The 22,552-nt window shown below is 45.1% G+C and overlaps 1 protein-coding gene across 10 annotated transcripts; it reads right to left on the bottom strand.

Moving 5' to 3' along the window:
• Positions 1-401: 401 nt before the first annotated feature.
• taf1 (TAF1 RNA polymerase II, TATA box binding protein (TBP)-associated factor) lies at positions 402-21,782 on the bottom strand. 10 transcript variants are annotated; one of them, XM_036143259.1, is made up of 41 exons: positions 21,450-21,781; positions 21,175-21,289; positions 20,860-20,983; positions 20,653-20,769; positions 19,899-20,018; positions 19,516-19,757; positions 19,196-19,411; positions 18,686-18,928; positions 18,356-18,593; positions 18,129-18,236; positions 17,405-17,572; positions 17,182-17,309; positions 16,186-16,293; positions 15,913-16,086; positions 15,510-15,683; positions 15,272-15,376; positions 14,986-15,186; positions 14,752-14,893; positions 13,471-13,601; positions 13,319-13,399; positions 13,075-13,224; positions 12,873-12,992; positions 11,987-12,162; positions 11,662-11,888; positions 11,363-11,570; positions 9,256-9,421; positions 8,914-9,125; positions 8,675-8,783; positions 7,309-7,407; positions 7,049-7,226; positions 6,893-6,960; positions 5,858-5,980; positions 5,667-5,759; positions 5,487-5,571; positions 5,293-5,360; positions 3,550-3,666; positions 3,181-3,288; positions 2,929-3,024; positions 2,608-2,836; positions 1,076-1,241; positions 402-1,002 (listed from the first exon to the last, which is right to left on the bottom strand). In XM_036143259.1, exons 2-41 carry the CDS (start codon positions 21,286-21,288, stop codon positions 780-782), a joined length of 5,955 nt encoding a protein of 1,984 aa, XP_035999152.1. In that variant the 5' UTR covers position 21,289; positions 21,450-21,781; the 3' UTR covers positions 402-779. The 10 variants fall into 10 exon arrangements, with proteins under 10 accessions (XP_035999152.1, XP_035999146.1, XP_035999153.1 ...); XM_036143255.1 differs by having other exon boundaries at positions 780-1,002; positions 9,250-9,421; XM_036143254.1 differs by having other exon boundaries at positions 780-1,002; positions 9,250-9,421; positions 19,516-19,760.
• Positions 21,783-22,552: the final 770 nt, after the last annotated feature.

The following is a 22,552-nucleotide window of genomic DNA, read 5'->3' on the forward strand; positions in this document are numbered from 1 at the left end:
CCTTTTATTCATAAATAACATGTAAAGTCAGTTCCTTTAAGCTCTAGGCTCAGGTTTGCTCTTGAAGCGCCACCTGCTGGTCAATGCTTGAATTGCAGAATCTGTTTTCCTCCAGCTAGTCTGTTACTGTGACCTTCAAACAACCTCACTACTTCAGCTGAGTAAAACATCCCTTTAGCAGATTTGAATGGACTGAAAACAGCTTTTTAAACTCTTCAAATGAAAATTACATAAAGCGAAATTTGCTCTTTTAAGTTTCCCTGACAAATGGATTTAAATGTTTCCTTTTGCAACAATTTGTTACCAGGGACTTGTCTGGTTAGGAGTTTTCTGCAAAAGCGTATTATCGAGTCAACTTGCAACCAACAGGGAACTGAAGTTTTATTTTTCCCAGCAATGCCTGTGTTTTTAGAGACATTTATTTAATTTTTTAGTCGTTTTTTTTACATTTTACCTTGATGGCAGTGTAGAAACATCTAGCAGTCGCTGCATACATAAGTGAAATGAAACAGTAAAAAACAAAACAAAAAAACAAGCGAACACCTCCATGTTAAGATCCACCATAATGGATATTATTCAGTTTACATACAAAGGAACAAGCTTTAATTTATAATGAGCCACTTTGATCTAAAGGTTCCACGATAGCAAACAAATAATCCTCATTTACAAAATGTGTACATACAGTATTTACCGGAGAAATTTAATTTCTCTGTCTTGATATTGGCATTCCAACAATGTCGAAGGACACAGTCCCACTCAGGAAGAGGAGGGAAATTAGCTTAATTATCGGAGTCCATGTCACTGTCTCCTCCGATGGACCTGAACTCTTCACTGTCTTCGTCCTCGCTGAGCTGGACTTGGGACAGGACAGCTGGGCCTCTTCTCCGCGCTTCGTCTTCCTCGTCTTCCTCCTCCTCTTCGCTGATGCCGTACTCTTCGCCGTTCCCCATGCTGGACGACTGCATTCGACTCCGGCTCTCCGTCTCCTCGAAGCTGCCATAGCTGAGAAAGCTGGGTGTTAAGCAGGGATGTGGGCAAAGTCTGCTTTGAGCCGTGGCGGCCGTTCTCCTTTTACCTGATGTTGCTGTCTTCCATGTGTTCGTGGCCAACCCCCTCGTATGACATCATGCTCTCCTCCTGCTCCATGCCCATGCGGGCCGTGTCCTGAGCCCGCCGTGGAGGCGCGGGTCGGATGTCCACCTCCCTGTCCGAGTCGCTGCCGCTCTCTGACAGCTGAATGGCTGCAGGGAAACGGGGAGATATCAAGACACTGGGATGGAGACTTGAAGGCTTTAAGTGCAAAACGTGTTAAAAACAATCAGAAATTCTGAACTTGGGAAACGTTTTTTTGGAAAGCAATGACTAGAAGCTGTGGGACGAGTTAATATGCAGTGCCTTGCTAAAGTTTTGGAACCCCCTGAACGTTTTTTGTTACATTACAAGCACAGATTTCCAAATATTTCTCAAATCACACTGTGAAAATGGGGTGGCGAGCAGTTGTGCTCAGGCCTTTTTTTTATAATAATAATAATAATAATAATAATAATTGAATTTTATTGATCTCAAAATGGTGAAATTCACTTCTGCATCTTAACCCATCCCCTTGGGGAGCAGTGGGCTGCCACTGTGCGGTGCCTTCACTGCAAAAAGAGAACTAAAAAAATAAGTAACATTTTCTTGAAATGAATGTATTTGCCCTTGATTTGAGCAGGTAAATAAGATTATTTGCCAATGGAATGAGTATTTTTACCCCTAAAATAAGATAATTAGACATCCTGCACTTGAAATAAGATAATGGAGATGAAATGTTCCTAATTTAAATGCAAAAATCTTATTCCATTGGCAAATAGTCTTATTTACCTGCGCAAATCAAGGGCAAATACATTCATTTCAAGAACCGGGTACTTGCATCCTTCTCTGAGTACAAGCGCGCTGCTCTAACCACTCGGCCACGACTCCACATGTAATTATACTCCCAATAAATAATAAAATCCAGCCTAACCAAGTGTCCACAGGACAACTACTGGTCATGGTCTCTACGTATCTGGCCCTTATGGAAGAGGAAGGAAGTGAAGTGACTTTGTCACGAGCTTTTAGGGGACACAGCAAACATGTGGAAGAAGGTGCTCTGGTCCAAAAAAAACCAAACAAACAAACAAACATTGATCTTTTTTGCTTAAATGCCATGTGTTGGAAAACAAACCCGTCATATGACCTTATTAAATCGCATCTCCATGGTAAAACATGGTGGTGGCAGCATAATGGTGTGGGGCTGCTTTTCTTCAGCAAAGGGAATAAAGCTAATGAGAATAAATGACTGATATGAATACAGGCTTGGTTAGAGGTTCACCATTTAACAGGAGAGCAAACAAGACGGCCAGAGCTACACTGGGCCGGTTCCGATCAAAACATACGAACGCGTTAGAACGGATCAGTGAAAAGTCGCGGTAGAAATCCAACACAGAACACGTGGCGAGACCCAAATAGCTTCGTTCGCAGACGCTCCCCAATCCTCCCAAAGAAGAAGGAGCAAACGTTTCGGTCTCTGGATACTTTTGACCCGTAAGAAGAAGAACGTTATGTCTCCGCCAGGCCCGGCGAACGCACCGGAGAACGGGTTGTCCCCTTCCTCGTCGCTGGCGTCGTCCTCGCCGTCAGACATGAGCAGGTCCTGGTACAGCACGCTGGACTGAGCCGGGTGGTTAGCTCTCCCGTGCCCTCGCTCTTCGTCGTCGTCCTCCTCCTCCTCCGCGTCGTGGTCGTGCGGCCGCCTGCGAGGTGGCAGCAGCATCTCCTCGTCGTCCTCGTCCTCCAGATCGCCGTCGGCATCCTCCGCCTGGGAAGCCAGAAGATAAAGGAATAAAAGATGTAAAACGGCAAAATGAAGCACCGGGTTGCTTTTTCATTTAGGTAATTCATCTTTCTCACGGGAGCGGGAGTCTTGGGTTTCCCATCGTCCTCCTCCTCAAAGCCCTCAATGTCCACGTCCGAGTCCTCCTCCCCCGGTCTCCGCATATGCCGTCCCTGAGACAGAATCAACAAAAATAATCAGGAACAGACCCGACGCGTTACAAAGAGAGTTCTTTTGTGCTGAGCGGCGCTCTTGCTAAGCAGGTAAAACACAGTGGCCCATGCTCTGAGGATAGTCTGAGGAGAGGCGGCTTGTGTCTCCCTCCGTACCTGCCCCCCTCTCTTCTCTGGAGCAACCAATAGAGGTCCCTCAGAGAAAAGGCTGCTGGGCTCTCGGGGTAGACTCCCTGAAGCCACGCTGTCAAACAGATCAGCAGGCTGGCCAGCACCACACACAGTGGCACACACAAACAAAGAGAAAGGGAAACGAAGGCAGGAGTGAAGCACTGGAAACACGTTGGAAGGGAAGAAAGAGAAGACACTGTGGTGAAGAAACCGGACTGTGAAGGTGCAGCAGAGGGGCGGGAAGAGTACAGAAAGACGTGGCGAGGAATCTACTCTACGTTCCCAGGAAACGCGCGTCGATGAGGCGGCCGTCCGCTCTGCCGGCAGACCTAACTGGGCCATGGATGCTCTTACCTGCGGCGTGTAAGGCCCGGGCGTCATCGGGTCCAGGCTCTCCAAGTCCGCCGCATCCAGAGCTGCCTCCTTGGCCGTGGAGATGTCCTTTTCCAGCTGCGTCAAGTGCTCATCGTACTGAAAAGACGTGAAGACGTTATTCTAGTGGCACTTCTCCCCCTCTTATCACCTTCCTTTGAGAGAAAGAAAGATTTCAGACTTTAAACTCAAAATTACCTCTAACACGATGCTTGGGTGATGAAGTAATTAATGTGAAACTGATCGGGATTTAATCCCACTGTAAACGGCAAAAATCTGTCCTCCAAAGCAGGGGTCTCAAACTCATTTATACATTGGGCCACTTTGGCATCGTGAAGTCGATAAAAGTATCATCGTAAAAAGATGACACTTTTGACTTCATAATTTCATTTTAGTTCACATAGAAATGTAAACGAATGCACAGTAACATTAAAGTAGCGCCCGTAGGCTCAGTTTAAACAGTTTGTGTGCAAAAAAGTTGATATTGGCGTAAACTCTGATCAGTCTGCATCACTTTTTCCCTCTTTGGACATTTCTGGGCTGTTTTAATGTGTTGTGAGAAACTGACATCTAGTGGCAGGATGCTGTTCCTACACAGTAACAAAAAAAAACAACATTTGCTATAAGAGGCACAGTTTTAGCCACTTTATAAGGATATATGCCTCTACTTTATGACCTGATATGCCTTTTTTGGCTCTTAAGGGCCGGACAAATTGCCTTGACTGGCCGGATTTGGCCCGCGGGCCTTGAGTTTGACACATGCTTTAAAGGAAGGCTTTAAATCAGGCAGCTGTGAAAGCCAGAGGAAACGAGGAAGAGGATGGATGGAATGGATGGAGGGACAAAAAATGGATTGATTGTTGCGACTCCAAAAAAAAATTAAAAATAAAAAACAGCCTAGTCACTTGAGAGGAAAACATTATACATTATGGCTCCTAAATTGATGGTCCCACAGAAATACCCTTTAGACAATGGGACAGGGCATAAAGTTTGGAGATATAATTATTTTCCCACACTGTTCTTTTTCTATACGTATGCAGACGTACTGAACATCCAAACCGAGGCTTTTCCAAACTGCATAGAAACCCTGACTGACATAATCCAATAAAAAAAAAAAAATGTATCAGTCCCTTCACAGTTCAGCACTCTAGGTCCGATCCTTGTGTGCTATTCCCAGAAACGTCCTAGATCAGCTCATTACGTAATGCATTGTGATATTTTCACTGAACACTGTTAGAAAAAAATACAGCCATTACCAGTGGCTGATAGGCTGTGTATGATCTGGATAGTGTCTTCAATTGATACATAACTGAAAGCAACTGAATTCATACATAGCTGTATTTATTGAAATGACTTTTGGAGGTATTGCTGTGAACTGGACACAAATATTACTATTACTGGAGTGAACACACTGACAAAAGGTGCTTAGGATTTATAAAACTTAAAATAACAAAATAAGGATAATCAGTGCCGTTTACATGGCTTCAGTGGTCCTTTAAACCAATGAAATGAAAACATTCAAATGTTTGCGCGTGTAGATGTTGGGGCTAGCTTGCGATCGAACGTCGTTTGTTTAATCAATGCTTGGGGCGCTCGCGGCTCTTGTTTTTCTGAATGGCGCCTCTGCATGTGTGCCTTTAAGTTTATTGTGTTCCCACAGTATTTCATTATGATGTAACAGTGTTTGCAAATTACATGCGTCTTATACCCAGTAATAAAACATACCTCTGCTAAGGTCCCCTTGCACACGTTAACGATCTCCAGGGCGGTCTTGGTGTAAGGACTGTCTGAACCTGTTAGAAAATGCACATTCTGAAACGCACGTCCCGTTTTCAATCTGCTTTTTGGGGACTCATGCAGCAGATGTGACAACGATGACCGTAATAAAAAAAAAAAAAGAAGAAGAAGAAGAAAGGTACCGTTGTATTTGATACTGTTTGCGTGGATGAGGCTGATATCCGAAAGAAACGTTTCTCGATTCTGGTATTTATGCTTGGAGATGTTCTGCAGAGCGAGAGAAGAACAAAGAAAGCAGCATTAAGTAGCTTCGGTCTCATTCCTGGAACGGTTAAATCACAGCACCGCCGTCCCTTTCCCACCTTCCGGACACTCTCCAGATCCATGGGACTCACGATGACCTTGTAGTAATCCGGCACAAACTTCTTGTTGACAGGATGGTGAAACGGCCACGACTGCAGAAGTTAACGGTGAAGGAATGAGTGAACGAAGTGACCGTCAAACTAAGCAGAGATCACCGCTCTGCGCGTCGCTAGGAGCGGAGCAGACTCACGTCAGGGACCGCCATCATTTTCTGAGTGACGATGTTGTCCAGGATGAAGGAGAAGGCCACCTGATCGTCGTCGTCCAGCAGCGGGTTGATTGCCTTCTCCAGCCTCACCAGCCGATCCTCCTTCTGCGGCCACAGGCAGAAACGTGACAATTAAGGCGGAAACGAATCACGCCATAGACATCATATACGTAGACGCGTCGTTGGGCGTCAGCCTAGGCTGCGACGCGTCAGAGCGTCCGCCATCTTAAATGTGGCAAACCTGCAGTTACTCAGTCACTTAAACAGTATCAGAGGGACTTTAATCTCTCAATATACTTTGTATTCGTAGTATTTTTGTTTTTGTAATATTACAAGTTTATTTTATTCTATTAAGTTCTTAAGTTTATTCATTCTCCTGAATTTATTATCCTAAAGAATAAAAATATTTAAAATAATCTAACCTGGCCCTATTACTCCAGGAGTGAAATAATTCTGCAAACTCTGACTATTCTGGAAATGTTCCCTCTTAATTCTCATAATATGACGTTTTTCTCATAACATTATCACTTTTGTGTTTGTTTATTTAATTTTTTTTACTTTATTGACCTAGGACTTTTTTTTCTTATATTATAAATTTTACCTCTTTAATACTCCCCCAAAAAGTCTGTTCCTAAAGGTTCACATGTGACACGGTTTTATGAAATTATATATATATATATATATATATATATATATATATATATATATATATATATATATATATATATATATATATATAGCCTGTGTTGCCACTCTGCAGCTTTAGTGTGTCCAGTTTTGCAACATGGTGAAGCCTTAGTTTTTTTCACAAGTAGTGAAATCAGCCTGAATACATTTCCATGCAGCACAGGAATGAGGCATCTTCTCTGATCAACGTTCACTACAACAGAACTCAACTTTTTTCTGCCACATACAATATGGCGGTGACGTTGACGTGCGAACCTGCGCCCAATGACACGTCTACGTATATGATGTCTGTGAATCACGCTGTACCTAGAAGTGCTGCTAACAACCCACCTCTTTGAGTTTAGCGTCACACAGGTCGAGCATGGACTGTGCCACCTGTGTGATGGGATGTTTGGCGCCTGGCGGAACAAAAAACAAGATCAGTCAGTCTCAAAACTTTGGGCTCGTTATTCCGTGTCCTCTTAAATCGCGGCCTTGCAGCGTTACCGTTGTACGTGGCGCTGTTTTTGACGATGACCTCCACCGCCTCCCGGAACTCCTCCCTGGACGGGTACATCCGCTTCCGCACGTTCTCCCTCAGCGTCTGAAGGTCCATGGGCCGGTTGATTATCTTGTAGTAGTCCTTGACGACCTTGGCGTTGACCGGTGTGTGGAACGGGTACGTCTAGATTTAGAGAGAAGGGTTTTTCCCGGTGAGACCGTGCGGGGAGGAACGGGAACTGTGGAGCAGGTTCCACGGATCTTACGTTGGGGTGATCCCGCATGTCGTTGATGATTCCTTCCAGCACCGAGGACAGCGTCACCATGGGGTCGGTGCGTCTGCGGTGGATGGCCTTGTGCGGCTTCTGTGGGAATCGCAAAAGAAAAACAGATCACAAGTCAGCTAGAAGGGACATAAACACAGGCCTGAAGATCACTATATGCAACAGCACGTATTTGTCTTTCATTAACCACGCTTTTTTTGTCTCTTGAACCCATTTCTATAGTAAATAGGGTCGACGTTTGTGTCCCTTTACTCTCGTCCATTGACCTTAGAGCAGGGGTGTCAAACATCCAATTCCGGCCCGCCGAACAATTTAGTCCAGCCCGGTGTCTAAATGCATTATCATTATAAAAAATAAATAAATAAAATGTATTTATTTATTTTTTAATCCAGTGTCCTGTCTGGCAATGTGGCAATAAGAATTGTTGTCTTAATTCCAAAAAGAGCTCATCAGATTTGACTTTCACAAGTGGAGGTTATTCATAATATATTGTGTAAAAGTGATATTCATTTAATATAAAAATCAACAACAAGTCCACTTTTATTAGTTCTATTTAATCTTGCAATGACTTTACTTGTGTGGCCCTCTTGAGATCAGATTAAGCTGATGGCGGCCCTAAACCAAAATGAGTTCAACACCCCTGCCTTAGAGCATATTACTGTATTTTTCAGACTATAAGTCGCTCCAGAATATAAGTCGCATCAGTCAAAAAATGATATATATATGCATATATATAGATATATATACACGTCGCACCGGACTATACGCATTAGCTAGATTGTAACCCGTCCAGACATCAGACCTGTAAGCTAGCGCTAGCTGGTATTAGCTCCCCAGACAGCCCAATAACAGGGTTCTGTCACGGTCCTTCGTGCTGCACCACGCAACGCTCTGCTGCGTGAATGCAGAATGAACAGCATACAAACATGTCAGTCTTTGTTGTCTGTAAGTTAATGTTTCTATAAATGTTTAAGTTAAGGTGATCAGGTTTCTCTAATGAAAACCGGGAACGTCTCTTGATTTTGTCGAGAATCTCTGTCTGGGGGTTGGTTTGTTTTTGCATGATCAGCAACGCCGGCAGGGAAGGAGCGTTGGGCTCAGCTCTTCTACTGTAGACGCTAATGTTTACTCCTTGTTTCATGCTGCCCAAGATGAATTACCATTTAAATTTGTCGCACCTGAATAAAAGTCGCAGGATCGGACCAAACTATGGAAAAAAAAGTGTGACTTATAGTCCGAAAAATACGGTAATCTTTAAATTGGGACTGCCGTCTGTTTTGAGACGCTTTTTTTTTTTTTTTTGCCAGTCCTGAAACGTTCGTCTGTGAGTGAACTAAAGCACGCTTACATTGAGATAATCGCAATGGGCCGCACTGCCGACGCGTCGTTTCTTCTTCGGTGGTAGCTGCTGCTTGGGAAACTTGAGCACCAGAGACTTTCGCCGCACCTCGTCAGCGCTGGTGGAGAACAACACAACAAGCAACACGGATCAGACCAACGTGGATCGGACTAAAACGTAATATGTAAATTAGCCGATTATGAGCCGTGATCAGAAACGACCGGGGGGGGGGGGGGGGGGGGTCTTACCTCTCAATGAGCTGCTTGCCCAGCACAATCTTGGTGCCCTCCACCTTGATGAGCTCCTCGTTGTCGTTGTGGATCACGGTCTTTTCCAGCTCCTCCTCCTGCTCCTCCGTCATGGCGACCGGGTTGGAGGGCGGGGCGTTGGTTTGGTAGTACAGCGGGCAGAACTTGTTGGTCCTCATGTGTCCGATGGCTCCACAGGCGCCGCACTTCAGCTGGAAAAGAGAAGTTAATCAACATGAGCAGTATAATGACCACCTAAAGCAACACTACAAATTTAAAACTCCATCAACTCCAACCAAAGAAGTAATGTATATAGAACTGAATCAGCGAGCTTACTTTTACCTTGAGGTCTGGTCTCTCCTTGACCTTCTTGGACTTCTTCTCTGGCGGTCCTTTGATCTTGTCCTTCTCTTGGTTTCTCTTCAGCCTCCTGAGCTGCTCCTGAATGCGCCGGCGCTCCTTCCTCATCTCTTCTCTGTGCTGCTCATCGAAGAGGGCAAACTTTCGTCTGCGGCCGCAAAAAAGACAGGATTAGGAGGGATCCGTCCCCCCGCAATAGCAGGTGACATGAAACCATGAAGGGAGAGGGGGGGGGACGACTTGGACTGTGTTGGCTTATCGTTTGATTTTGAGTTCAATTTGTGGAAAAATTACACTCCATGACAGCCAGGGGTTATTTTTGTTTGTTTACAATATTTGGACATATGGATATTTAAAATTTATTTGAACAATATAGAAAACTGGAAACAAATACAGCCAAAAAAAAAAAAAAACATTTTACAGATTTTTTTGTAAACCGTCATAAAAAGCGGGATTTCTTGTGAGGAGTAACTTTCCCTTGTGAGGTTTTTTCCCTTTTGAACCTCAGCTTGGTTTTGCTCCTGAGTGAAGTGAAGTGCGAGTGAACACAAAGCTGGACTGAGAGATCAAAAGAAGACTGCAGCAGCTTATGAGTCTTAAATGTTTTAGGGAAGTCAGGAAATAACCTGAAATCAGCCAATCCAGTCCAAGGAAAATCGTCTACAAGTGAAAGAGAATCGAAAAAACAACTGACATCCCCAGGTTCGGCCGTCCAGGCAAGCTCGCTGTAAAAAGCAGCCTGTAAGAGGCTAAAATAAGTCAGTAGCAAGCGTTTGTTGTAGGTCCTGGGGTGATTTAGTGGGTTTTGATGAGCGTATGTCGATACGGACTGAAAGTAACCGTGCAAGTTCAACTTTCATGCAAGATTTGCAAGAAGGAAACTGTTGCTATTGAAGAAAAACCTGAATGCCAGACTAAAGTTTCCCAGAGAGAACGCAGGCAAGAACAGCGACTTCTGGAATAATGTTCTTTGGACTGATGCGTCCATATGTTGAATATTAAGACACCAAACCGGAGGACATGTTTGCCAGAAACCAGATACAACGGACCGTGGATTCTTTGCTCCAGCAGGACCTGGCCAGCTCACCGTCATAAACCCCACCGTGAATAATGCCGTGTATCAGAGGCAGAACTGGACCCCGCAACACGCCCATGACCCAAAGCATACCAGCGCATCCACTGAGGGCGGGCCGAAAACCAGGAAATGGATCTGGACTTTTAACGAGATGCCATGGGAGGACTCGAAACGTTACCTGACTCCGCCAGATAGATTTGCTCCGCATATCCATCTGGAAACCTTTCGTTGAAGTAATTTTGGGAAGGGGCGAAAATACTGGTTAGCTGATTGGCCTATGTTGGTGATAGACGGGCCAAATGAACCAATCAGATTCGGCGTCACTCTGTTACGAGCGACGACGAAAACACAACCACAAGCCAAGCTACTCTTGCTGCTGCAGGTAAAGGCTCGTTAGCTCAGCAAAGAAATACTCTGTAATTCCGATAAAACTTGCTCGATAGCCACGCTAACGCTAGTTTCATCGGCTGAAGCCGCCATGTTCTTTAGACTGAACTGTCGCGCTTCCCGTTGCGTCACACCTCAACCCGCCTCAAAGCCAACGCTGATTGGACGTTCGTTTGGTGAACGGCTCCAAATTTTCTTTAACGGAGAGTAGCCAGACTGATCTGCGAGTGAAACCTTGAAAGCTCGCGAGATCAGGATGGTCTCACAAGGCTACTCGAAACGGGCTGAACATGAGACGCAAACTTCCTCAGACTGAATGACAATACATGAAGCATCTCTGTTATTTGAACCAAATGGGGCGACATCAGCTTTCAGGAGGTAGCGTGTCCGAACTTTGACATCTGTTAGAAAACACGTTTTTGTTGATCTTTTGTTCAGACAAGCAAAACAAGGTTCATTTTTGTTCTTTTGAGTTTGATTCAGTCAATTATTCCCCAGACAAACATCAACATGTGAACTTCTCTTCATAAATAACCGAAATTTTAACGCGGCCGTCGGATCAAAGCCAGTTTGTACATCCGGTTAGCCACAGAACAGACCTGAAACTTGAGGAGCGGTGAGACTCACATGAACTCGTCGTCCTTGGTGGTTCTGATCCGGGTGTAGGCGTCGATGACGGCGGCCTTGCGGACCGTCTCGCAGCGCACGTACTCTTTGCCGTCCTCGTCCCGGAAGGTGCGATAGATCTTGAGCCGACGTCCCGTGGCCGACGAGTTCAGACTGGTGACGGAGGACGTGTCGTCGTCTTTGTGGGAGCTGGTGGACAAGGCGCTAGCTGGAAGGGGGGGGGGACAGTGGCGTTAGAGGCGCGCGTTTTGGCGGGCGAGGCGAGGTTCCTGCTCGCGTTAAGACCGCTCTCTGCTTACACAAGCCTTTGCGTCGATCCTTGCGTCCCTTGTTGTCGCTCTCCTCGCCCATCAGCATCCTCTGCAGCTCCTTCCGCTCCTGCTCCTCCCTCTCGCGGGAAAGCTGCGAGCTGGTCTTCTTGTTCTGCAGCATGTTCTCGATGTTCTTCCCCATCTCCTCAAAGTCGCTGTCTTCGGCGGAACTGCTGTCGGTGTCTGTGGACAGCACCTCCGTGGACTCCAACACCCTGTGGTTGGGGAGAAACAGGAGGAGGTGAAAAACGACTCAAAACGTGCGCGGCGCGGTTCCCGAGTGGTAAATGCCGGATTACAAAACGGGCCCCACTTGTTCTGCAGGTCAAAGATCCTCTGGCACTCCTCCTTGTAGCGCTCCTGGTGTTCGGCGACAGAGAACCGGGAGCCTCTGGCGAACTTGCTCATCGGACCTTCGCCGGAGCGCGCCTGCTCCGTGGACATGGTCCTCACGACGTCGATTACCTCCCAACGGGAAAGTTTCTTGATCTGAAACAAGAACAAATTCTTATAAATGCTGAAAGACGCGACACTGCAAAAAGGGGAACTAAAAGTAAGTAAAAAGTTCTTGAAGTGGACCCTTTGTCCCAAGTTTAAATCATCTGCCAATGGAATGAGAGTTTTCCACTTAAAACAAGATCAACTCATTTCCGTTCTTATCTTATTTCAAGTGCAGTATATCTAATTACCTTATTTTAGAGGTAAAAAACTCATTCCATTGGCAAATAATACTATTTAACGGCTCAAATATAGGACAAATACACTCATTCTAGAAACTTGTACTTACTTTTAGATTCATTTTTGCTGTGGAAAAAAAGCAAACAGAAGAAAGACATTCCCTACAGTAAAGCACGGTGGTGGCAGCATCATGCTGCGATGTGAAGATGGTTTGAGCTAATTAAAGAACAAGCCAGTAATAAAACTTGTTTAAGGCTGCATAAGGACATAAGACTAGAGGGAAAAGACTAGGACTGTGAGGCAAACAACACTTGTCAGATTTTTCTTAAAAAAAAGAGAACTTCCCAACTAATCACTACTTTTCGTTGCCGTATCTCAAAAAAATCCTAATCCAATAAATTTAATTTTGTGTTTGTGCGACAATAAAATGTAATAAAATAAATAAAAAAAAACAAGCAGTATCAATACATTTGTGAGTGACCGTATATTATTATGAGTAACCGGACGCGGTCCAGTCTCACCTCTTCCTCAGGGACTCCAAACTTGCGTAGCAGCTGCTTGGCGTTCTTCAGGGAGAGCCTCCTCAGGTCGGCGTCCGTCCCCGTCACCGTCTTCTTAGCGGGCTGCGGCTCTTTGTCATCCTGTAGCGAAGGAGGCGCACGTTTAACCAACAGAGGCCATTAAATGGGGAAAACAGAGGAAGTCGGCGGGATGAACACCGACCTTTTGCTGAGTGGGCTTGTTGGGGACTTTGACGTAGGAGAAACCTTCTCCGCAGCCGGTGGGGTCGGCCACTCCCGTCACCTCCAGCAGACACTTGCCCTTCATGGCGGAGATGAAGGCCCTCGTCGTGTTCCAGGGGGCGGTCCGGACCTACGGGCCGCGGCGCACACAGTTGGCGTGAAACTAGTTTTTCCTTCCTCTCGACCCAAACGTAAAAATCGGGCAACATGATCAGAGGCGGTACCTCGTCGTCGATCTTCATCTGGAAGTCCTCTTCGTTCTCCTCTTCTGGAGCAAAGAAGGACTTCTCGCCGTATCCGGCGTCCTGCAACGGACGAATGCCGTGAAGCTGAGCCGGAAACACACAACAGCTGCTTCCAGGAGGGAAGTCGTTACCTTGAGCCTCTGCTCTGCCACCAGCATGCTGTAGTAAGCGCAGCATTGCTCTGGGGACACCATGGCCCTGATCTCCTCCTCCGTAGGCAGCCTGAAGTCAGGCTTCAGCACCCACCAGTTGGAGTCCATCCCTGACACGGGGGGACAAGACAAGTTTTACTTTACCGCTTATGTCCCCTCCTGATCCCAGGACAAGGCATCATAAGCAAAGACACGCTTCACTATCTTTTTACCAGCGTTGCGGCTAAATACCAGGCTTTTGTCGACTCAATCCAGAGCTTTCAAGTAGAAATACGGAAGTTTATCATGACTGTATATCTTTATTGTGATTAGGCCTGAAAAACTGAATCTACAAAAACCAGAGACCAGAAAGAGATGGACAGACAGCTGAATGGACAAGGATGGATAGATGGATGGACAACAGAAAAACAGAAGGGGCGGGCCAGTGTACTGCAAAAACAGATCTAAAAATAAGTAAAATGTTCTTAAAATTAGTGTATTTGTCCTTGATTTGAGCAGGTTAATAAGATTATTTGCCAATGGAATGAGTATTTTGACCCCTAAAATAAGATAATTAGACATCCTGCACTTGAAATAAGATGATGAAGATGAGTTGTTCCTATTTTAAGTGCAAAAATCTTATTCCATTGGCAAATCATCTTATTTACCTGCTCAAATCAAGGACAAATACACTAACTTTAAGAACATTTTACTTATTTTAAGTGTGTTTGGATGACAAAGAGACAGACGCGCAAAGATGAACGGCGGATGGGAGGATGAGCGGACAAACCGAATGCCGGGTGGCTGAACAGACGGAGAAAATGATGACAGACAATAGACAAATAATGGCTTAGATGGAAAATAAATAGATGGCAGATAAACAAACGGGAGGATGGATAGATAAAGTGATAGATGGATAAAAAAAACGGATGAATGGATGTTAGGAGAAACTGATGGACAAATCCATAAAGAAGACAGGAACATGTCTGGAAGAATGGATAGGTGGAGGCGCCAAGAGGAGTAGCGAATGGAGGGATAGACAGACAGGTGGACGGATGGATGAAGGAACGACAGAAAGACAGTCAAAGATGGATGGATGAACAGACTAAAAACGGAGGACGGTTGGATTTTCAATACTTGTAGATGAACTTAGATGACCCAGAAAAATCCACCCTGTCTCTGTTTAGTGTCGTCAGACAACACCTCAGACAGAGGACGAAAAAAAAAAAAAAAAAAAACACAACGTGTGACGCGGATCCATCCAAACTCAGCGCGCGTTACCTGTACGTTTGAAGTCAGCACAGAGTTTGAGCCGCTTCCTGATGCTGCTCTCCGAGTGCGAGGGAAAAGCTTTCTTTATGTCCTCCATGCGGATTCTGCGAGGCCGGTCCTTGCTCTTCCAGAACAGGCGGTAGATGAACACCTGCGGAGGACGGAGGACAACGGCGGGCCGGGCTTCAGCAGCGTCGCGAAGGCGAGGCTCACCGCCGGAGCGGCGGGGCAGACGGCACCTACCTGCAGGAAGTCTCTGATGTGAGTGTTGGCCCGTTTGGAGTTGGGACCGGGAACCTCGAACAGGGGACACTCCTGACCGACCACGAAAATGTCCACCAGCTCCCTGACGTAGTAGCCGTGCCGCGTCCGTATGACCAGGAAATCCGTCTCGGGCATCTTGTGCAGGTAGATGGGGGCGCGGAAGAGGTTGTTCTCGAAAGCCTGTGAGAAAAAGAGAGAACGCCGGGTCAGAACGTCAGAGAGGTTTTCTAAAGGTTATATAAATCAGAAGAGTGATCATGCAGACCTGGAGAAGCTGACCGGGGTGCAGAGAACCGAGGAAAGGAGAGGTGTGGCAATACACCGTCTCTCCATATTTACAGTCCGGTGCTCCTGGATCTTTTCCCGGTTTCTGAAGGACACAAGAAGACGACATTTTTAAACGCCTTTAAGCAGCGAACGGGTCCACCGGACCTCTGAGAACCGCAGCACGTCGTTTTCATCCAGACTGAAGGCGACGCACCGCGAACAAACACTCCGCTCACCCTTTTGTAGTAGTTCTTGATCTTGGTCGCCATGCCGACTTGCATGATGAGAGGCGCGTACTCCTCGCTGTACTCGGCCAGGATCAGGTCTCCGTCTTTGCCGGTCAAGTCCTGAGGCGTCCGCATGAAGAACATGTCTCCGCCGCCGGCCGCCTGCCGCTCTTGCTCTCGCATCTGTGATGTAATAACAATGTAATAATAATAACATACATTGAAACATACATTACAACGAAATTTATTCTCTGCTTTCAACCCATCACCCTTGGGGAGCAGGGGAGCATCTATATAACATTTTTTTCCCCCCACCCCAATCTGCTGAATGACGCCAGGGAGACGCTGTCCTGAGCAGCTCCATTTGCTCCACATTACAATAAATGTTCGTTTTGAGCGGGGATTGCTTTACCTTGGCTTTCTTCTTTATGTGCTTGAGCAGCGGCTGGACGGCGTGTGGCCCCGGCTGCGCCAGAGCCCCGAAGGAGTACTTCTTCAGACTCGGTCGGTGGAACTGGCGAAGCTTCATGGGACCCATGTGAGTGGGGAAGAAGGGCTGTCTCAGCTCCAGCGCCGGAATGGAGTGCTGCACGGTGGGGGGGGGAGAGAAAAACAAGCTGGAGAACTGCTGAACGGACGGCGACCGCTTTGACCCGCTAGCCGCGTCTGGTGCTGCTGAGCCCACCTGAATGATGTTGCCACCGAAGGTTCCTCTCAGGCCCTGCTGTTTGGGGTAGTAGAACTCGTCGTTGGAGAGGTTCCAGGGATCTTTGACTTCAGGCTGGGACATGTTCTGTGATTGAAAAACCAATTGCTCATTGCTCTTTTTTTCCCCCCACATGTTGACTTATATCTTGCACACGGGAAAAGTCCAAAAGTATGCATACACGTTAACCCTTTTGGCCATTTTCAAAAGTTTTTCCCAGCATAAAAAGAACCTATAAATTGCGTTCAGGGAAAATCCGTGGCACATATTTATCAGAATCAGACATACTTTAATAATCCAAGAGGGAAATTACTTAAAATAAATACACAAATAAATATATACACAAATAAAGTAAAGGCATTCTCCTTTCATGCTGCAAGGAGAATGCCTTTACTTTCTGCCTAACAGGGTTTTGAAGTAAAATGCCCCATCCCCAGGGAGCATCCTTTTCCACAACCTTGATGTGTTTCCTCCATGGCATGCACAACGTCTTGCCATTCCTCCATAGCAGCCATTTGTACGGGAGTCCATGACTAATAATTGTCCTGTCAACACATCGTCCCACCTGAGCTCTGGATGTCTGGAGCTCCTCCAGAGTCAACACAGGTTTCTTTGCAACTTAAATTAAATGCTCCGTTGAGGTGAAAGTCGAGTGGATTCCAGTTTTTTTTTTTTAAGCGATAAAAACTGTAAAATAAAACATGTATTCGTTTCGTTCCAGTTCAAAATCACGCACGCCGTTGTCCCACTAAAACGTAATGAAGCCTGATGTCATTTCATCAGCATTATTTATTTTTAATTTGTATGAATACTTTTTCAAGCCAATGTTATTTTCCACAAGTTGAAGTAAGTAAACAACAAAACAGTACTATTATAAGTAAGGATTAGCTGGGGTTGTTTTCCTAAGTATGTTACCTTTGATCCAGCACCGTCTGCTGTGTGACACACAGCGTCTGCTTTGACGGACTAACATACCTGCTGGGGCTCATCTTTTATCACGCCGGTCTTCCCCAGCAGAATGCGACTCTTCTTGATCGCCGTCTCCTTCTTGTTCTCTTTTGACGGCGAATGAGACGTCGTCTCCTCCTTTTCATCGGGGATTTCTAGAAAGACGCAGCGGCGTATCAAATAAGCCCCACTGGAGCTAAAAATGCTTCACGGGAAGCTGATCTCGGTGCGACCAGAGTTTCTAACATACCCAGAATAATATTCTCGTCGTTAGGATCCAGCGTGAGAACCGGCGGCATGAGGAACTGGTCCATCTCCTGGTCGTCCCAGATAATGCTGTCCTCCCAGCGACCGTACACCAGCTCCTCGTTGTCGATGGGAAAAATGGAAAACCACGAACAGTCTTCTTCTAGAGAGGCTGCGAAGAAACAAGGACAAAATAAAAAAAAAAATTTAAAAAATTAGAAAGTGCATTTGATTCTAAGGCTGGGTATCATCTAGGATGAGCGGATTCGATACAATTCTCCACATAGCTCAGCTTGATTTGATTTGACTCAAATATCTATATTTATTACGTTCAAATTAATGCTCAAAGTCATTCAATCAACCAAATCAGCCAAATATTATATTTATGATATATTAACAGGAAAATAAAGAGCATTTGGTTTGATGCGTTTAACGTATCACAGAAACAAAAATGTGGCCAAACGTCTGATTTTAGGAACGAAGGCGCTTCTAAAATCCTTTCTGCCGTTCCGCAAATTGCAAATTCGTCTCACTTGCACTTCCTCACTGTGAACAGTAACGGCGCGCTGTGATAACGCCCCCTACGGGTTGGGAGGTATATCGATATTGAAAGCCATAATATCGATATTAAATCGTTTTTAAAAAGATCGATATTAATCTTTGTAGAGATTTTTATGCACAGCCCTATTTGAGAAATCTATTTTGTGGTGAAAAATAAAAGCACACACCCTGATTGTCATGGCTGCTTTTTTCCCTCTTAGAGCCGGAGATTGAGGAAGCCTTTGGGATAGGCGGAGGTGTTGGCGGGACCAGCTGGGAATTGCTTCGGGTCAGACCTGCAGGATTACACAGCGTAGGATGTTATTCCCTTGTCTTCTAACGTAACAAGGTACCGAGGGATGTGCAGCGACGCAGCTACTTAGTTGTGACACGTTATGCAGGCGTCTGGCCGTACCCTGCTGTGCGTTATAAGCGTTGGCGTTCCGCGTCATGCTGGACGGGAGCCACCCTGCCAAGCTGGCTCTCTGGGTCTTGGTACCCTTGTGCTTTACATCTTCTCCGTTCCAAATAATATCATCCTCCCACTGGAGCTGGGTGACCATCAGGAACAGCTCGTTCTCCAGAGCCTGCCTTGCTTTATCTCCGTCATCGTCGTCCCCATCCGTGTCCATGTTGTCGTCGTCCCTCTGGACCTAAAGACGTAACATGGAAAAAAAAAATTAAAAAAAATCACTGCTGGCCCAGGAACTCTAATCCTCCTTTGAAAGAAACTGCGCAAACACACCTCTTGGGGAGGTTCTGTTATTTCTTTAGGCAGATCTTGTTCCTCTGTCTCACTGGAAGGATCTTCTTTGAGCCTGAACCCGTAGTTGAAGTTACTTCCGTCCTCGGGCACTCCCAGCATGTCGTACCAGAGCTGGGCGGGACCATATCTCCATTCTGCTACTTTGGGTCGAGACTCTGTCTCTTTGTCTGCGTCTCCTGATGTCTGCGAGAACTTTGATTCTACCGGAGCCATCATGGTTATCTAGAAAAACATTAAAAAAAATATGTGGGGAAAAAAGTTTTAGCGCTTTTGCATATAAACCAGGAACCGGGAGCTTAACGACAACTGATGGCGGTGGAATTTAAAATAATATTTAAACATTTTAAATCAGATTTTCGTCCACTAAAATATTAAAGTAAGTCTGGAAACTTAAAAACTATATTCCATAGTTAATTCTCCTTTTTTTTTTTAGCCTTATGACAACTCTTGACCAAGGCTACGAGACCTGGCAGCTCTGGAAAGCTTTACCTCGTCATCAGAGAGACACTGCTCTGGAGGTGGAGGCAGGGCGTACTCGTAAATCCATCCAGACTTCTTCTCCTGACTTTGCTCTGCGAGGTCCTCCTCCGGCGGAGGGGTCCCAGGCTGAGGGTCTCTGTGTTTGCGCTTCTTTTTCCGGCGGGCGCTTCTCCAAACCGAAGGCATGTTCTTTCCAGGACCGAATAGTCGCAAGAACCTAAGGACCTATAAGAAAGCAAGAAAATATAAAACTAAGTCGTATGTTTCAATCTAAAATTATTAGATGACATTAAGAATAAAAAAAAAAAAAAAGAAGAAGAAAGATTTACCTTGCCGGGCTTAAACTCAGGAAAGAGTTGGGTGACACTCGGCAATGCCTTGGCAGCATCCTTCTGCATGATGCCAGCGAGAGGCAGGGTGAGCCTGTCTGGGGGCCCTAAAACTCCTGAACCCTGACAGGGTCGGTCGGTTTCTGACTCAGAGTCCGAAGAGCTGCTGAAATCGACCTTGTCGGCCGTGGAAGACGGTGCAATAATGGAGGGCAAGATGATGCCATCGCCCTCTTCCCCAACTGCCAAGATAGAGACAAAATAAAGCAGGATTAAATGGTCGCATTGCATCATTTGATTTGAATAATTCAGTGTTCATAAAGTCATCATTTATTTAAAAAAAACCCTTCATAACAGTGTTCATAGGTGGTTATTTTCTTTACCATTTGTACCGGTGGGGGATTCCTCTTTCTTAAGTGGAGTGGGAAGAGTCGGCGGTGGGGGAGGAGGCATGAGCTTCGAGTCAATATCCTCACAGTCGGCATCATAATCGTCCTCATCATCTAGGATGGAAGAGTGTTAAAGGTAAAATTAGACAAAAAAAAAAAAAATCAAAAATCTAATGGTTGAGCATACAAACAATAAGGACTTTTAAAATCTAAGAAAGTGGAACAACATGAAAACAACAGTATTTCAGAATAGAAAAAAAGCACGCTTAACATTAAATTTCTTTTGCTAAAAGCTTACAGCCAATTGACTGTTCAGACCAATAAACCAGAGTTAAATAGATGAACGCAGGTCTTTTTGCCCACTCACACTTTTCCACCTTTGCATTGGTGGTTATTTCATTCATGATCAACTTTTTTTTGGGAAATGAAGACGTCTACCAAGGGACGTTCCCATACGGGGGCCACATTGTACCCGATGTGACAAACAACAAATTAAAATACATTTTTTTACATTGTACTCTTAAGGCTACTATAAGAGAATTTGGCTTTTGTCTCAAACAAATTACATCAGATTTTGACCAAAAATCGGTTGTATTTCATAAGTCAACTCCTGCAAAGAAGGTGATAACATAACGTTTTCAGGAAGTAGCATACAATTAAATTAAATTGTGATATGTACACTTCTATGATCATCTGTGGGTCCTAACGGGGAGTACACATTGACACCAGGGAGCTTTAGGACGATCACCTGTTTTCCTGCTGGGCTGCAAAGACCCCATCGCCTGGCGGTACTTTTTAGTCTCATCCTCTGCAACCTCGCTGATGTCAGAGTAGTCCACAGCATCGTCGGTGCTCTTCACCCAACCTGCAATAGCAGACACAAACACATTAGAAATACACCACAGCTGGGCGCCGACTACAATATAACCAAGCGCTCCCCATCCTTCATCCTCACCCTCTGAATCCACGCTTACAGACTCCCTGTTTTCCTCACGATCCTCGTTCTCGTTGGCCGTGAGCTCGGTGATGAGAGAGCCCAGACCCAAATTCCCCAAACCAGCCAGATGCTTCTTGGACTCCTGGAGCAAAAAAAATAAAATAAAAAAATCAGCCAAACAGAGACAGAACCTCTATTTAAGCTGGTGAAATACTCATACACCAAGATCTAAATGTTACCTACATAGTATGATGCTGTAATAACAACTAATTTGTCGCTGTTAAAAATCAACACTAGCGAAACTGAGGAAAAGGTGATGTTGAAAACGCTCACATTGTCAAGAACGCTGTCTCCCTCCAACTGGCCGTCTTCATTGATATTTCCGAACAGGAAGCCAGTGAGGGAAAAGGGCCGATCCTGGTCTTCGTCGCTGTCTGAATCAGACATCCTGCAGCAGAAATAAACAATGTAAACACGTTATCATCCTTAAACTCTCTGAGCTACAGGGGTACGCCGACGGGACGTAAGCTACGCAACAACGACGACGTATTCCGCGTTACTGTTTACATTATAAGACCCGTACTATATTTAGTGAGTGTTGCATTTACCTTCTCTGACTTCTCTTTAGAGTTAGTGGGTTTTTGGTTCAAGCCAGCTCGATGTATTCACTGCATGCTAACGCAGGCGGCTAAGCGCTACAGGGGCTAGCTAATGCTAGTTACAGCGACAGAACTGTAGCACGTCAGCTAAAAGCTATTTTGTTATGCATGATTTCCACCGCGGCTGTGTTAAACCTGCCAGGTTACGATAAATAATGTTAATGCATTCAACAGAAGCGTCACGCAGCCTGGTTAGACGCGAGGTTTTGGTTTTGTTTATGCAACACACTGACGCTAACAATAATACCCAACTTCTGGACGCTGTCCGCCTATAACTTCAACGCGAGACTTTGACGCGACCCGGATGGGCTGCGTCACAGCGTGACGCGTTTACTGGCTGCTGGGAAAGTTGTCAACATTTCTTAGTTTCTTATCTGACGAAACCCAAAAAAAAAAAAATAATAAATAAATATTGACATAAATATGCTGTTAGAATATTTTTTTGCTGAAAAAAAAAAACACACCACAAACACCACATTTCCCCCGAAAAACAATTTAATTTTTTATATAGCGATGTTCTTCAAACCATTATTTTTGGTGAATTGTGACGATTATGAAAATCCCAAATTCAGTTTCTCAAGAAAGAAAAATATCAGCTAGTTTAGATAGATTAAAGGGGAAAAATTATAGCACCATGATTGTTATGTTATCCTGACTTGACAGTTTCTGATTATAGTTTTCTGTATAACAGAATAATAAATGAGTGGAAGGGGGTGGGGGTTAGAAATGGCGTACAAGCAAAAAGGAAAACAGCCAAGCCATGTTTTTCACTGTTTGGGTTGTCTTAAAAGTTTTTAGTTATTGCTCTGACTTGCAGGTACTTTTTTTTTAAGCTGTTCCAGCAGTGGAAAACAGCTTTTAGTCAGTGTGCCCTTGCCAGATAAAGTCAACAATCTTATGGGCACTTCCCTCATATCAAGTTCTTGCTCAAGGACGTAAATAAAACTGAAAACATTCTTGAGTAATATGTTCACTAAGCAAAAATGACATTCCATAAACAACTAGATTGTATGTCCTCTGCTTCATAAACAGCTGAAAAAGTGCATAGACTT

This window comes from Fundulus heteroclitus, chromosome 11 (genome assembly GCF_011125445.2).
Source record: "Fundulus heteroclitus isolate FHET01 chromosome 11, MU-UCD_Fhet_4.1, whole genome shotgun sequence".
Taxonomy (NCBI): Eukaryota; Metazoa; Chordata; class Actinopteri; order Cyprinodontiformes; family Fundulidae; genus Fundulus; species Fundulus heteroclitus.